Genomic DNA, 13346 nt, shown 5'->3' on the forward strand with positions numbered 1-13346 from the left:
AGGACTGATGAGTTCCCGTGCTCTGGCAGTGAGGAGCTGCACAGGGAGCCGGGAGGGAGCATGGCCAGGACAGCTCAGCTGGCCTGGGGATGTTCCAAACCCTGGGATAGCAGGGACAGGGAAAAACCGGGAGGTTGGCAGGGATAAACCGGGGGGTTGGCAGGGAGGGACCGATCACTGCTCAGGTGGTGCTGAGCAGCTCTGTTGTGCATCACTTCTTTGTCAGGGGGTTGGTTCCTTTCTTTACTTTCCTTTTAATCATTATTATTATTATTAAAATTTGAATTCAAGTATTAAATTATTATTATCTCAACCCATGGGTTTTAACTTTTTTCCCTGATTCTCCTTCCCCTCCCTCCAGCGAGAGGTAGGGGGTGAATGTCTGTGTGGTACTTTAATTGGTGGCTAGGATTAAACCATGACAAACAGCCTGAATCCATTAAGATCAAACTGCCAGAGTTTCCCCACTTGCAGCAGAGCTCTCAACATCCCAGGGACAATCTGCATCTGCAGTGACTTCTGTTGGGGATTGCACAGGTTCAGCTGGCAGAGCACAGCAATGGGTTTCCCTGCTCTCTTGGTGTGAGGCTGAGAGGCACAGAGATGGCTTAGGGTGCTGAAAGGCTTCCAGCAGCTGGGCCAAAGGGCTTCTTTGTCCTTCAACAGTCTCCTGGATTCCCTACTCATGGTGCAGTCTCAGCAGTCTCCTGTACAAAGTGAGGTGGGGTGTTCTGAGAAGTCTTTAAAGACTGTTGGCATATGGAAGGTGCAGACAGCCTTCATTTTGTTGTCACCCAGATTTTCAGAGTGGAGTGCTTTGTTATTCCAATGCTCCAGGAGTATAATTCTGATTTTTAAAATGTTATTTTATATAAATGAGATCCTTTCCAGAGGGCATTTCCTGCATGTGTGTAGCAACATAAGTATCTCAGCCCCCCTGAACAGCATCAGCGGCTGTGCTGAGCCAGACAAATGAGAACATTTTGACTTGTTCATGAAGCAGCTACTGAATACATGCAGTGGTTTGAGGGACATGCTGAAGCTTTAACAAAATTAGGAATTTGTAGCTTTTAAAAGTGCCTCTTGGCAATGCTTGGAGCTGATACCCTCCTTGCACAGAGCCAGTCAAATGCATTCCCTTCCCAGTAATTTAAGTCAGTGCTGGAGTTTCCGTGGTTGAATGGAGAGTTTAACCCAGCTGTGTGCTGGGTTATTCCCCAGGATCTCTGTGGAGCTCACCAGGTGCAGAGTGTGCAGTCCACTGAGATCCAGAAAGGTTCCTTCCAGTGGCCACTGCAGGGAAACACTTTGGGGTGGTGGGATTGGTCTGTGTTCTGACAGCCTCTGGAAAGGCCAAGTGGGATGGATGTGCTGTTCCCTTGGCAGCTGCATCCTTGAGCTGTGTTTGGACTTCTCCTGGAACCAAGTAGGGCCCAGCCTGCCTCTGCCACAGGATCCAACCTACACCATCAGCATTCCTGGATTTGTGGCAGGATCCCATCCCAACCAGCACGTGGGTATTTGCAATTGAAACCCTTTTTATTGATGCAGATTTCTCAGGGCACAACTGCGTGGTTGGTTTTAGTGTCTCATTGGAGCGTGCTCACTGTATTCATTTTTAAAGACCAGCCTGTATAAACAGTATTGCATTTTGGTTTGTTGATTGATAATTAAGGAGAATTATATCTGTACTCATTGTACATTTAAAAAGTTGTTACATAGTTAGTGTTAAAAAGTAATATTTGGATCAATGCCTCCTATGGATTTTTGTAGATTTTCCCCTCACTGAGGCATGCAGTCAATACCTAATTTCTCTGGAGATTTACTGCACTTAACATATTGAGGTTCTTTTAAATACTCCAGTCCTGCGCATTGAGTGTGCAAGCCCAGTTTTAATTTGCTATCATTGATGAACATAAGAGTATGAAGTATCTATGCTGAATTCCCTCCAGCATATATTTGTGTTTGCCATCGATTCCAAGCTGAGTCCTCTCCCTTCTCCCAGCATTTCACAGGAACTGAGCAGTGTTGCCATCTCTTGCATCAGTAGAGACCCCACTGAAGCCTGTGCAGGACTGATCTCTACACCTGCAGGAGTAAAAGCTGCTTCCCACAGGAGTGGGGACTTTGGACAGGCTTCTCTGTGCCCCTCTCACGGAGCTGTGTGCTCCTTGAGCTCCATCAGAGCCCTGGGACACTGGGTTTGTCCAGGGCAGTGCCAGCCTTGGGCTGATGGCAGGGAAAGCCCTGCAGCCCTTGTGCTGGTTTTGAGCTCAGCCAGAGCTGTTCAGTGGTGTTAAAAACACAGCTCAGTGCTTGGCTGTTTTTCCTGTTCTGCTGACTAAAATATGTGCAGGGTTCATTTTGTGAGGAAGGATGTGCAGGAATATAAACACCTATGCCTGGAAACACATTCTTTGGGAGCCTGCTTCCAGAGAACAGAGCTCTGAGTGGCTCTGGATCAAGAGGTTGATTTGGCATCTGTCCATGCATAGTTAGGATTCAGAGGGAGCCTGCAGGATTTTTTTCTTTTTTTTCTCGGTCAAATGAATTATTGATCTGCTGCAGTTTGATATGTGTTTCCCAAAGACTGTGTACAGGACAAACTGTAAATTCTAAATAATAAAAGGAAAATATAACCAGTCTGGCAAAAAATGGGTGGAACTTTGCAGTGGGAAATAAATAAAAAGATGGTTTAGTTCCTGAGAGTTGGATTAGAAATGTGTGCCCAGCAGAGGAGGGAGCAGAAAGTGGTTGTAAGTGAAAGAGTCGTCACTAGCAAGGAAAATACTGGATGGGCTTCTACAGCCACCTCTGGAAGCTGCCAGGAATGTTCAGAAGCAGCAAAAATAAGATGAGAAGCGTTTACAGCTCTGTCACATCTGAGGACTGTGCCTGGGAATGGGCTGTTTAATTTTGGCTGTTGTTCTCTACACCAGGAATTCAGAAAGGTAGTGAATCTCAGCTGCTTGCCCACCCCTACTTGTCAGGCCCTTACCTTTGTGATTCTTTTTTTCTGCCACACAGATGTGAAAGAAGAGTTAAACTTCCTGTCCCCACTCTCCTGCCACATGTCCTTACTGCAAGCCTGGAACCTTTTGCTTCTGACCAGGTACCAGCATCTCCTGCCACCACCACTGCATCTCCCACCCAGATCTCGTGGTGACCTTCCCTTGCACCTCCCAGCCTTCCCACTACATGAACTTCTCCCCATCAGAGCAGAGCCCCAACCCTCCTTCTTTCAGCACATCCCATTGCACCAGCCCTGATGATTCCCTCCTGGCAGCTCTGCTGTGTGTTCCATGCCCATCCATCCCATCAGGTGTGTATCTGTAGGATCCCAGTTTGGGAGAGAGCGTGGCTGGCCCAGAAGTGTCCCCGTGTGCCATGTCACAGGCTGGGCTCTCTGGCAGAGCTGTGATGGTGCCATGGGTTTTTCTCTCCAGCAGTCCGTGGTGGTGGTTATTGTCAGGGAGTGCTGGAGCAGTGTGCCAAGCAGGGCTGGGCACGAGGAGAGCAGAGATGGTTCCTGGCTGCCTTTTGCCCTGTGTGAGGCTGGATGACTCTGTGGAATGGCCTCCAAACACTAAAATGTATCATTAATTCAATGTATTTCTCTAAACTCTTCTGTGGAGCCACCCACTATTCCATTGGTCATCATCCTGCTGCAGGGAGCTCCTCAGACTGAGCAGGACCTGGGGGAAGGAATACTGCCTCATCTGCTTTTTGGGGTTTTTTTGTCTTTTCATTTCTCCTACCCCTAATAGAGGCACTGATTTTTGTCAAGTCTTGTATTTGTCTGGTTTTTAATCATCTCAGCCTTGAGTTAAGTTATATCACTTTGTGATGATACATTTTTATCATAATTGTGTTTCACCATGATCATGTTAACCATGCTTTCCTTGGGCTTTTGCATTGCTGGCTGTGGTGTGAGTTCCCTTTGCTTGTGAGTTACCATAAATTGGTGTCCTGTAATGCCAGTGGGAATTGGAGGTGCCACTGCACATCCATGCAGTATGAGCAATCAGGATGATCCTGTTTATGAAAAGCTTCTAATCCAAAAAAATCACCAACAGTGAAATTACCATGTAATAGTGCTAATTAAAAACAAGAGAATATTTCATCTGTCACTTGTTAGATCTTTACAGCAGGCTGGAGAAAATCAGCTAAACAGAGGCCGTAGAGAAACCTCCCATTTTTACTTCTGTTTCAGAGGAGTTTCTGGGAGCAGTGGAGATTTGAGAGCATATTGTGGCTGTTGTGATATCCCTGATCTATTTGGAGATAAGAATCTGAATATAAATTAGAGTGGAGATAGCTGCCAAATTCAGTGTACAGAGATACATCATCTATTTTCTTCTCAGGTGAATTGCTTCAGTTATTCTGAGTTATTGGAGCCTGTGCCTGTGTGTTGAGTGTGTTTGTGGTATATCTAAAACTGATTTCATTGATGTGGTTGTGAGTTCATCAACTTCAGGGGAGTTGTTCCTGATTTATCTTGGCAGGACTGAGAAAAGAATCAGGCCTTAAATCTCCAAATTAAAAAATTAAACTTTAAAGACATTGTGAAATAAAATACCACTGATATCTTTCTGTTAAATACTACTTCATATGAGACTAAAATAATAGTAAAAAAATCCTGTGAGTGGAAAAGCAGAAATCAAACATCTATCAAAAAAGAAGAAAAAAACCCAGCAAGTTTTTTAGCAGAGAAGTAAGAATTTGATTTAAATAAGTATTGGTTAGAGTGTACACTCTTGTAACTGTGACAAGTTATCAAGCAGAATTGTTTTATTTTCACCTGGCTGTCATATTTAAAGTGAAGGCAGATTGATTTCTCTCCGTTGATGTTTATCAAGAATTCCTGTAATCTTCAATTGTGTGAGCAGATTTATTTTTGCAAGTAAACATATCATTGAAATTTATCTATTAGTGCTCGATTTGACATGAAAATCTAATAATTACATTGTCCACAGATCATACTAACTCGTTAAAGATTAATCAATTCCTTTTTAACAAGGATCTAAATGATTTAAAAGGTTGAGGGATTTCACTTATATGGAGCAGAGGGAAATAAGCAAGTACAACCAAAGAATCAAACGCTGACATTTTCAAGAGGTTCTACAAAAACCCCAAGTAAATGTCTGTATTTAGGAGCACTTGTGGTGGCCTGGGAGTTGCAGGGATAGGGGACTTGCTGTCTCCTGTGGAACTTTTCCTGTTGCTGCTGGGCAGAGGTGCTTTAGCTCCACGGACCTTTTTGTTGTCCCTGTGCCTGCTGTGGCTTTGGGCAGGTGTCAGCCAAGGCTTTTGCTTTGTCATGGCTTTGTCCCAGGAGCTGCAGGTGAGAGGGAATGTCATTAGTCATGGCCAAACTGTGAAGAAACTTTAATCTCTGGGACTGTTTTGTCAGAAAATGACTTTTCTTGGGGTAACACCTGAAATCTCATTGGTTTGCTGTTATTTATAGATGCACATCAATTAATCCCCCCCCGTGGAAAAAAGCTGTCCATTGGAATTCTGACAATTTTCCTCAAAAGGCCACTTTCTGTAGCCTCTCTCACACAAACAGGTGCCAGAAAGACATTGTGAAAATTAGAGGATCAGCAGTCAAAAACGCTGGTTTATATGGATCCAATCTGGAATTGCCATAATGGAAAAAAGAGTTGTGAACACGTGTGTGTGAATGGAACTGTTCCACAGTTACTGGGAGATTTATGGCCAGAGAAATCACTACAGAACAGCAAGTGGTAGAGATTGTGTTTTTATTTTAATATGGGAGCCAAGTCTTGCATTAGGACGTTGCTGAATCCAGGGCAGGAAATAAACGACGCCCAAGGGACAGCGCAGCGGTGTTGGATCCAGGGCCTTTAATAATCCCGAGCCTAAGAGCAGTTAAGATAGGGAATGTATAAAAACTAATCTGCTGCTTTTACAGTAATGTGTGTACAGCAACGAGGGACAGTTATGATGTGTTGGCACCGTGGCTTTTAGCAGATGACTTCTTAAATTAAAAGATAAGTTCACCGAGTGACTTTCTGGAATTTATTTAATGAAGGCCCATAAAATATGATATCTGTTTACAGCTGGATTAACAGCACAGTGCTCAGCTACTGGTCTTTACACTGGATAAAAAGTGCCAAACAAGTCTGAACTCTCCTTTCCTTCTTGGAAAGCACAAATTCGTTTTGGAAAAGCATAAATTTAACTTCTACATCTGTCTGTCTTTAATCATGACAAGCAGTTTCTGGTTTTGTCGATTCCATGTGGTTTTGACGTGCAAACTGTAGGCTGCAAGTCAAATCCTGCAGTGCTCCTGCTTGCTCAGTTTTAGCAAGTTTGGTTTCCTCTGGGTAGCAGCAAGCACTAGCAATTCTGTTGATATTGCACTTTTCTCCTCCCTCTTTCTCTAGGAAAAGCCAATCTATAGATTTGACTTCAGTTTTTCTGCAGAGATGATGCTCAGGGATGGGATTAATTTTTGATTTAATTTTGTCTCCTGTATTTGTGTCTGCCTGGAGTGTGCAGAGAGTAAGTTGTTCCTGAAATAACTTCCTTTTTGGAAGCAGCAGTGGGAAGTTCACCCAGGACTTTGCTAAATGCACATTTTGGGCTGTGCCGAGCTCCGCAGGCGCTGCTGGAGCCGGGAGCAGGCTCAGGCGAGTCAGTGCACACTAGATGGCACTTTTGTCCCAGCATCCGAGTTCAAACGGCTCCACGGGAGAACAGGAAAGGCCATCAGTGTTTAGTCTGCTCTCACAGAGTCCCTGCATGACCAATGTGGACCCCATGGACTTCCTGGAACATGTGTTAGCAATTTAGCAGCAGACATTTATTTCTTTGTTTTACTGCTTGGCTCTTTGAGAAAGTGTTGGTACTCAGTTATGGGCTGTCTGGATCATGTCAGAGGCCATGGGGATCAAGTCCATGTGACAGGCCAGACTGAGGAAGGATGGAGTTGGAGGAGGTGAGGAAGCTGACCCTCACTTGAGCAGGAACAAGTCACTGCCTGTCTGTGGCCTGTGGCCAAATGCCGGGGCGGTTCAGGTCTAATACAGCTGAACAAACAAAACACTTTGCCCGTTTGGCTTCTTCATATTTCATCAGCACCAGTTCAATCAAAGTCTTTTCTATTTCCTAAGAAGAGGTTCCTATTCTTAATTGTATTTTTTTTCTCTTCCCCCCTCCCCCTTTCCCACATTTTAGCCCCATCCAGACGAGGTGACCTTGAAATCCTTGGCTACTGCATGCTGCACTGGCTGTGTGGGAAGCTGCCCTGGGAGCAGAACCTCAAGGACCCTGTAGCTGTCCAGAGTGCGAAAACAAAGTAAGGACAAACCCCCCCACACATGGACACAGCAGCCTGGAGCCCTGCAGCATCCTCACTGCTTCCCAGGCCTGGGAAACACAGCTTTCCATGCTGTAGAACAGCACCTTAGGAGAAAGCTAAAACAATTTTCCTTAATTAAGAGAGATGTTGGAAGCAGTTAAAATGGGAACTTTATGTGCATGTCTACCCTCCTTTGCATGTTTATGTCTGTGCTGCTGTGAGGAGAGGATGGATTCCAGTGCACAGCACACAGGCATTTTGTCTGCTGTGTATTTTTCCAATACTCTTTTTTTTCCCCAAGAAATCATTTGTAAATTAGCACGGGCCTTGGTGCACATACAGAAGGTTGTTGTGTGGTTCCATTAAACTTCACGGGCGCTTTGTAGAGACCGTAGTACAAACATCTCTTGGAGGTTTTTCCACATGTGCACTCAATTTATTTAACTTTCTATATGATGCTGTTTTTCTGTAGGTTTTTAACGTTACATAAGCCTACTGCCATTACAAACAATTAAATACCAAAACACTAAAGAGCTTGGTGAAAATCTTTCCTTTTTCCCAGCACAACTTGGAGCAACAGTGCATCAGTGTTTTCTTCCTCTGCCCTCCCAGCCTGGACTGCAGGCAGTTAACTGCACGTGGTACCTGTAGCAGGCTCCGCAGCAGAGGAGTTACCCAGAGCTGTAACATGACAATGCAGGAGGCAGCAAATTTTAAGTAGGGCAGGTGACAGCAGAGGTGCCTGCTGGGGCTGGCCGATCCCCGAAATCCTCGCGGGCAGCGGCTCCCGGTGGCTGCAGCCTGTGCACGGGCTGAGCTGCATCCCAGCTGGGGATGTTGACACCCTCTGCTGTGTTTAATATTTCTCCTTTTGAAGTTCTGATCATTACACAGCCCCCCTGCAAGGTAACACTTATACAATTCAATGGGAAATCAATTTAATCAATCAAGCTGCTCCACGGATTCTTCCCTTTCCTTTAACCCTTGGTTGGCTCATGTTTTCAGGATGCTGGGCAAAAGGAAGCTTCAAAGAAATGCACAGAAAATTACACACATTCCACTTATCCAAATATCTTCTTACTCTAATTAATTGCATGCCTGGAATTAGGTATCTTGCCCGAGTTATCCCTCTTATCTGTCTTAATTTTCAGGTTCTTCTGGGTGCTGGACTGCCCAGGATGAGGGCTGGTCTTATTCCTGTTTTTAGGAATTGATGCCGAGCTTCTTTGCTGTTCCTGTTTCTGGATGAACAGGAATTCCACCTGTGGCCCTACTGTTTATGAAGCGTGTGGCACTTTGGGTGATGTGACCTCCCTGTCCCCTTGTGGTCCTGCCATGCCTGGGTGTAACTTTGGCAGCCATGTGCTCCATGGCAGAGGGACCTGATGCTGAATGATAGGAAGGCAGAGCAGAGCTGCTGCTTAAATTCCAAAATAGAAATGGGAATCATCAATCTGAAATCAGAACAAGCCATTTGGCTCAAAGGCCTTTTGTTTTTCCTTCTAAAAAGCTTAAAATACATGCAGAGAAAAAGTGCAGTTTTAGGTGTCAGCTGGTCTTGGTGAAACTAGCAGTGTGCAAAGAGTTAAAAATGGAGCTGGTGAGGGGAGATCTGGGTTCAAAAGCAGTCCTGTGAATCATTAGCTATCCTGGAGGTCCACTCCCTTTGGAGCTGAGACTTGCTGTCTTCCTAAATCCCAAATGAGGAATCACCTGCTCCAAAAGCACATTAAACTGTTGCACTCTGGTGTTGTTTCAGACTTATGGATGAGCTCCCAGATTCAGTGCTGAGGTGGGATTCTCCTGGAAGCAGCTGCAGTAAGTGTTCTTGCACCTGTACCCTCTGGCTCTTCCTAAACACAGTTCAGTGTCTGACTCTGGTGGGGAGCTGAAGAGAAGGAAAGTAACACAAATTGAACAAAGTCTTTGAAAAAAAAAAAAAAAGAATCTTGCTCAGTCTGTGCTGTATCCCATGGAGTGACATAAGGGATCTTGGCCATATGTAATCCAAGGTGTTGGGAAGCAGTGACTATCTTGGAAACAGAAGTAGCTGTTAGTATGGAAATAGTAAGCAACTGTCTACCAAAGGTTTATTGCTCAGTCCTCAGAGTTTGAAAAAGCAAATGGATGCACAGTTTGTCTTGTCTTGTTTCTTCCTTCCCTGAAATACAAAAGTAACCCAGGGAAAACACCAAAGGTCAGTATCTATTTTTGATTTATTCCCTTATTTTCCTAGCACTTTAGTATTGGAATTACTGGAATGCAATGTGTATTAGGTGAAATTTATTCATGATGTGTATACATATTTAATAAATCTTTCCTGCTGGGATTTGACCAGATGCTAATATCTGGTGTAGCACTCCAGTTTTAGGATACACTTGGGTCTTCAACTGAAAGAAAAGTTTGAACCCCCCATATGTTTTTCCTACTAGCATTATTTCTGCCCATTCGGTGGTTTCCCTGTTTTTTGAACCACTTGATGGAAAAATGTTGCTGCTGTTGGACTGTTTTGGGATGCAATCAGAAAAACAATAGTAGAGTTTGAAGAAAAAAAAAAGTTGTATTTTTCCAAAACATTTCCAGTATAGTATTTATGCAGATTAAAATAATACTGTTCAGAGTAATTAATATTTAAGGGGGTATTGTGATCTATCAAAGACTTTCCTCTTTTACACAGAACTATCAATACCTGTTGGTAAAATGTTTTAATTTTTATCCTTGGATAGCTGTCAGTGCTGTGGGAATTAGTGCATGAACATAACAAGATGGAGCATTTCAAGCCTGGCTTGTTTATCCAAGTCTGTCTTTTCCTTTTCTCCTCCCAAAAAGACAAGACATTGTCAGTTCTGTGTTTTGAGTGTGCCTTCAGCTGAAATTGTGTTGTCTCGCTTGGCATCCGTGTTGGACTGAGATCCTTTCTGAACTTCTGGGGTTGCACTCAGTGAAATTCACACTCAAATCTGCTCTACAGGTGAAATAGCCAAGTTTCTGGCCTCTGTTTCTGGCTTAGCTTATGCTGAGAAGCCCAAGTATCAAGTGCTGAAGAGAATCCTGCTGGATGGCCTGGAGTCGAGCGGGATGCGCTACGACGGCCCTCTGGAATTTTCCACGGCAGCAGCAGCAGCAGCCTGTGCACGGAATCACCTTGCTGCTAAGGTGTCCAGAGTGAGTGAGACAGCCCTGGGAGCACTCCTGACAGCTCCTGCCTCTTCCCTTCCCTCTTGGAGAGGAGGAAATAGTTAAGGCTCTCGAAATGAGACTGACACAGCAGTTCTTCTGCCTTAAATACACCATGTTTGTTAATTCCTGTTTCCCCTGGCTTTGCTAAAAAGTGGAATGTCAACCCTCAAGGAGGAAGAACTGCCATGAGTCCTTTTGACCCACAGGCTCTCACTTCAAAGCAGTAGGTCTGTGGAGAATGATTTACTTTCAGGATAATGGGGAAGTCAAGGACTTTGTTCACTAACATCTTGAAGACAGGCCTGAATGCCAGTTTTTTCCTTCGTCCCAGATTAAAAGCAAAGTTACCTTTATTAGTGACAGCATTTAATTCATTTTCTTGCTTTCAGGCTGTTCTTTGTCATTTGCCTTTATCCTCGTGCAGCCCCAGTGTGGAGGAGATGTTCCTGTGGCTTTAGCTGTGCTGTTGGTGTGCACTGGCACAGGGTTTTCCAAGTGACACAGCTCTCCTGCGCTGTTTTCCTGCAGTGCTCCAAGTTAATAAAGCCCAGCTTCCCTAAGCAGAGAGGGAGGCAATTAGCAGTTTTGCTGGGAAATGTCAGTGCCGTTGTTGCTGTGGAAGTGCCCGCATGCAGCAGCCCCGTGCGGGGCTCTGGGGCGTGTGCAATAAGGCAGGGTCAGGGTCCCATCCATTTTTAATATTCCTGGTGAACTTTGGACCATCACAAGTGTACGTGAGCCAAGAATGCAGGATGCAAACTAATGTGACTGATAGGCTGCGAGATGAATGGTGATTCAAGTATCAGTGCACAGATGGTTCTGATTTGCTGAGTTTTGTAGCTGCTGCAACTGAAGACATAAAATATCCTTCTAGTCATAAATTAGCTCTTTGGAAGCAAAACCTTGGCACCAGAGCTTTACAACCTTCAATTAGTAGGGAAAGAAGTATTTGAATGACTGTGGTATTGACATCTGTAGGCCTGCATAGTAATCATTCCTAATAGAAGAGAATATCTGTTTGAGGGGGTTTTGCATGGCTAATTAACCACCAGTGAGAATATGTAATTTTTTCATGATCTCCTGATTGTCACCTTTCTCTCATGATACAATTAGATTTTATTGTAGCAAGTGCCTCACGAACCAATTGTCAGCACTATTTACGTATTGTGGAAGGCAGAACAAAAGTTCATGTTTAATGAAAAGGTACTGGGTTTTGATCTTGGTAATTACAGATACTTACTTTAGCACTTTTATTGACTTTTCTGGTTTTACCCCTTTTTTTTTATTTTAACAAAACCAAAAGCTGTTTTGGTGACTGGACTTGTGTGGCTGTGATGATGACCACTGTGCCCTCACTCATTTGAGGAGTTCTTTTAAGTTTGCACTGTTTTGTGAACTGACTCGGAGCATCAGGTAGCTGTGAACTGATCTCCAGCTGATCCTGCTGGATCTCTGTTTCACAGGAGTCTTTGATTTCGCAGAGTCAGACACTAAATAGTAAATCTGTTTCCTTCTTAAGCCTGGTCAAAAGCTCGACAGTCTGTGGCATAAAAGATGATTCCAAGCTTGCTGCAGGAGCTGCTGCTGCACGGGATATTTGCAGGTCACACCCCCCTGGAAAATCCCTGGCTGAGGAGTGTGAATGGTTATCACCATTCCTGTGCTGCAGGATTCGGTGGGATTGGGTGTGATGGCCAGGAGCAGGATCAGGGGGAATGCCTGGGTGTTTCTAAATCTTGGCACCTGTCAGCACTTTCTCAGGGAAATCTGTAATGCTGAGTGTCTCACTTCTTGGAACAATGAGAACACCAGGATCACCTGCAGCCTGTTCCTTCAGCCAGCTCTGCTGCTGACATGAGCCAGTTTCCTCTAAGCACTCACTGCAAAACAGCTGCAGAAAGGCAATTTTAGGGTTATCCAAAGGATTTAAGGAGTACTTAAATACAAGTAGAAAGGGCAGGTAACTGAACTCTCTTGAAATTTATTGCTATTTTTAGAAAATGCAATGTTTTAGTGGCCTGGTGCACTTGGTGCTGCAGCCCTGACAGTGCTGGGTGACAGGCAGGCTCTTTCCAAAGCATTCCTTTGTGGCATTGCCTGGAGTGATCCTAAGCCTGATTCTTTTCATCTCAGTGTTCCCTTTCCCCCTCTCCTTTCCCCACTGAAGAGATAACTTTGGAACAGTGGGAGCCACTGCAAACAAGTCACTGTCTCCTCACTTGTTGCTTGTGAGCAGGATCTGACTCCAGCTGATCTGATTCCTCCTGTACCACTTTGGTACACAGGAACTGAGGAGGTCTGGGGTTAATTCCCTTCTGAAGAGCCACGAACACCTGTAACAGAGGCTCCTGTAGCATCAGCTCCTTGATGATGTGAAGAAGATTGCATGGATTTTAGGATGTTGCTCCCTGTATAGAATATGAATCTAATCTTAAGATGGCATAAGAAGTGTAGCAGTGGCTATATGCTGATTCTTGCTTCCAATTGCACACCAAAGATAGGTGATAACATATTATTTACATTAATTCCCATATTTGTTTACCACATTTTTTTGCTCTGGATAAATATTTTCAGCTTTTCCCCCTACAGTGAAAGTGCTGATGCTGGGGCAAAATGAAAGTGGTGTGAAAGTGGGTGGAAAGCCAGGTCACTGCTTGCCTGATCTTGTAGAAATCAGACTAAAAAACAATTGCATTAATACCAACCTGTAATTTCATTATTATGAAATATAGTCATTTTTAGATGTAAACCCCCTTATTTTCACTTCTGGACCTTTAAGTGAAAACTTGGTTTTGCTTTAAGTCCCCTTTGGAAAGTGATGCAGTTGTTTAAGGTG

The 13346-nt window shown here is 44.2% G+C and overlaps 1 protein-coding gene across 6 annotated transcripts in view; it reads left to right on the forward strand.

The window, feature by feature from the left end:
* Positions 1-13346, forward strand: part of VRK2 (VRK serine/threonine kinase 2) — a 38278-nt gene that overhangs the window by 21847 nt on the left and 3085 nt on the right. For 4 of the 6 annotated variants that reach the window (XM_064415592.1, XM_064415593.1, XM_064415594.1 and 1 more), the window contains 3 exons: positions 7207-7327; positions 9090-9148; positions 10302-10495. In XM_064415592.1, the coding sequence (XP_064271662.1) occupies positions 7207-7327; positions 9090-9148; positions 10302-10495 (374 nt within the window). The remainder of the gene's footprint in view (positions 1-7206; positions 7328-9089; positions 9149-10301; positions 10496-13346) is intronic. The other 2 variants (XM_064415590.1, XM_064415591.1) reach the window with 2 other exon arrangements.

This window comes from Passer domesticus, chromosome 3 (assembly GCF_036417665.1).
Source record: "Passer domesticus isolate bPasDom1 chromosome 3, bPasDom1.hap1, whole genome shotgun sequence".
Classification (NCBI taxonomy): domain Eukaryota; kingdom Metazoa; phylum Chordata; class Aves; order Passeriformes; family Passeridae; genus Passer; species Passer domesticus.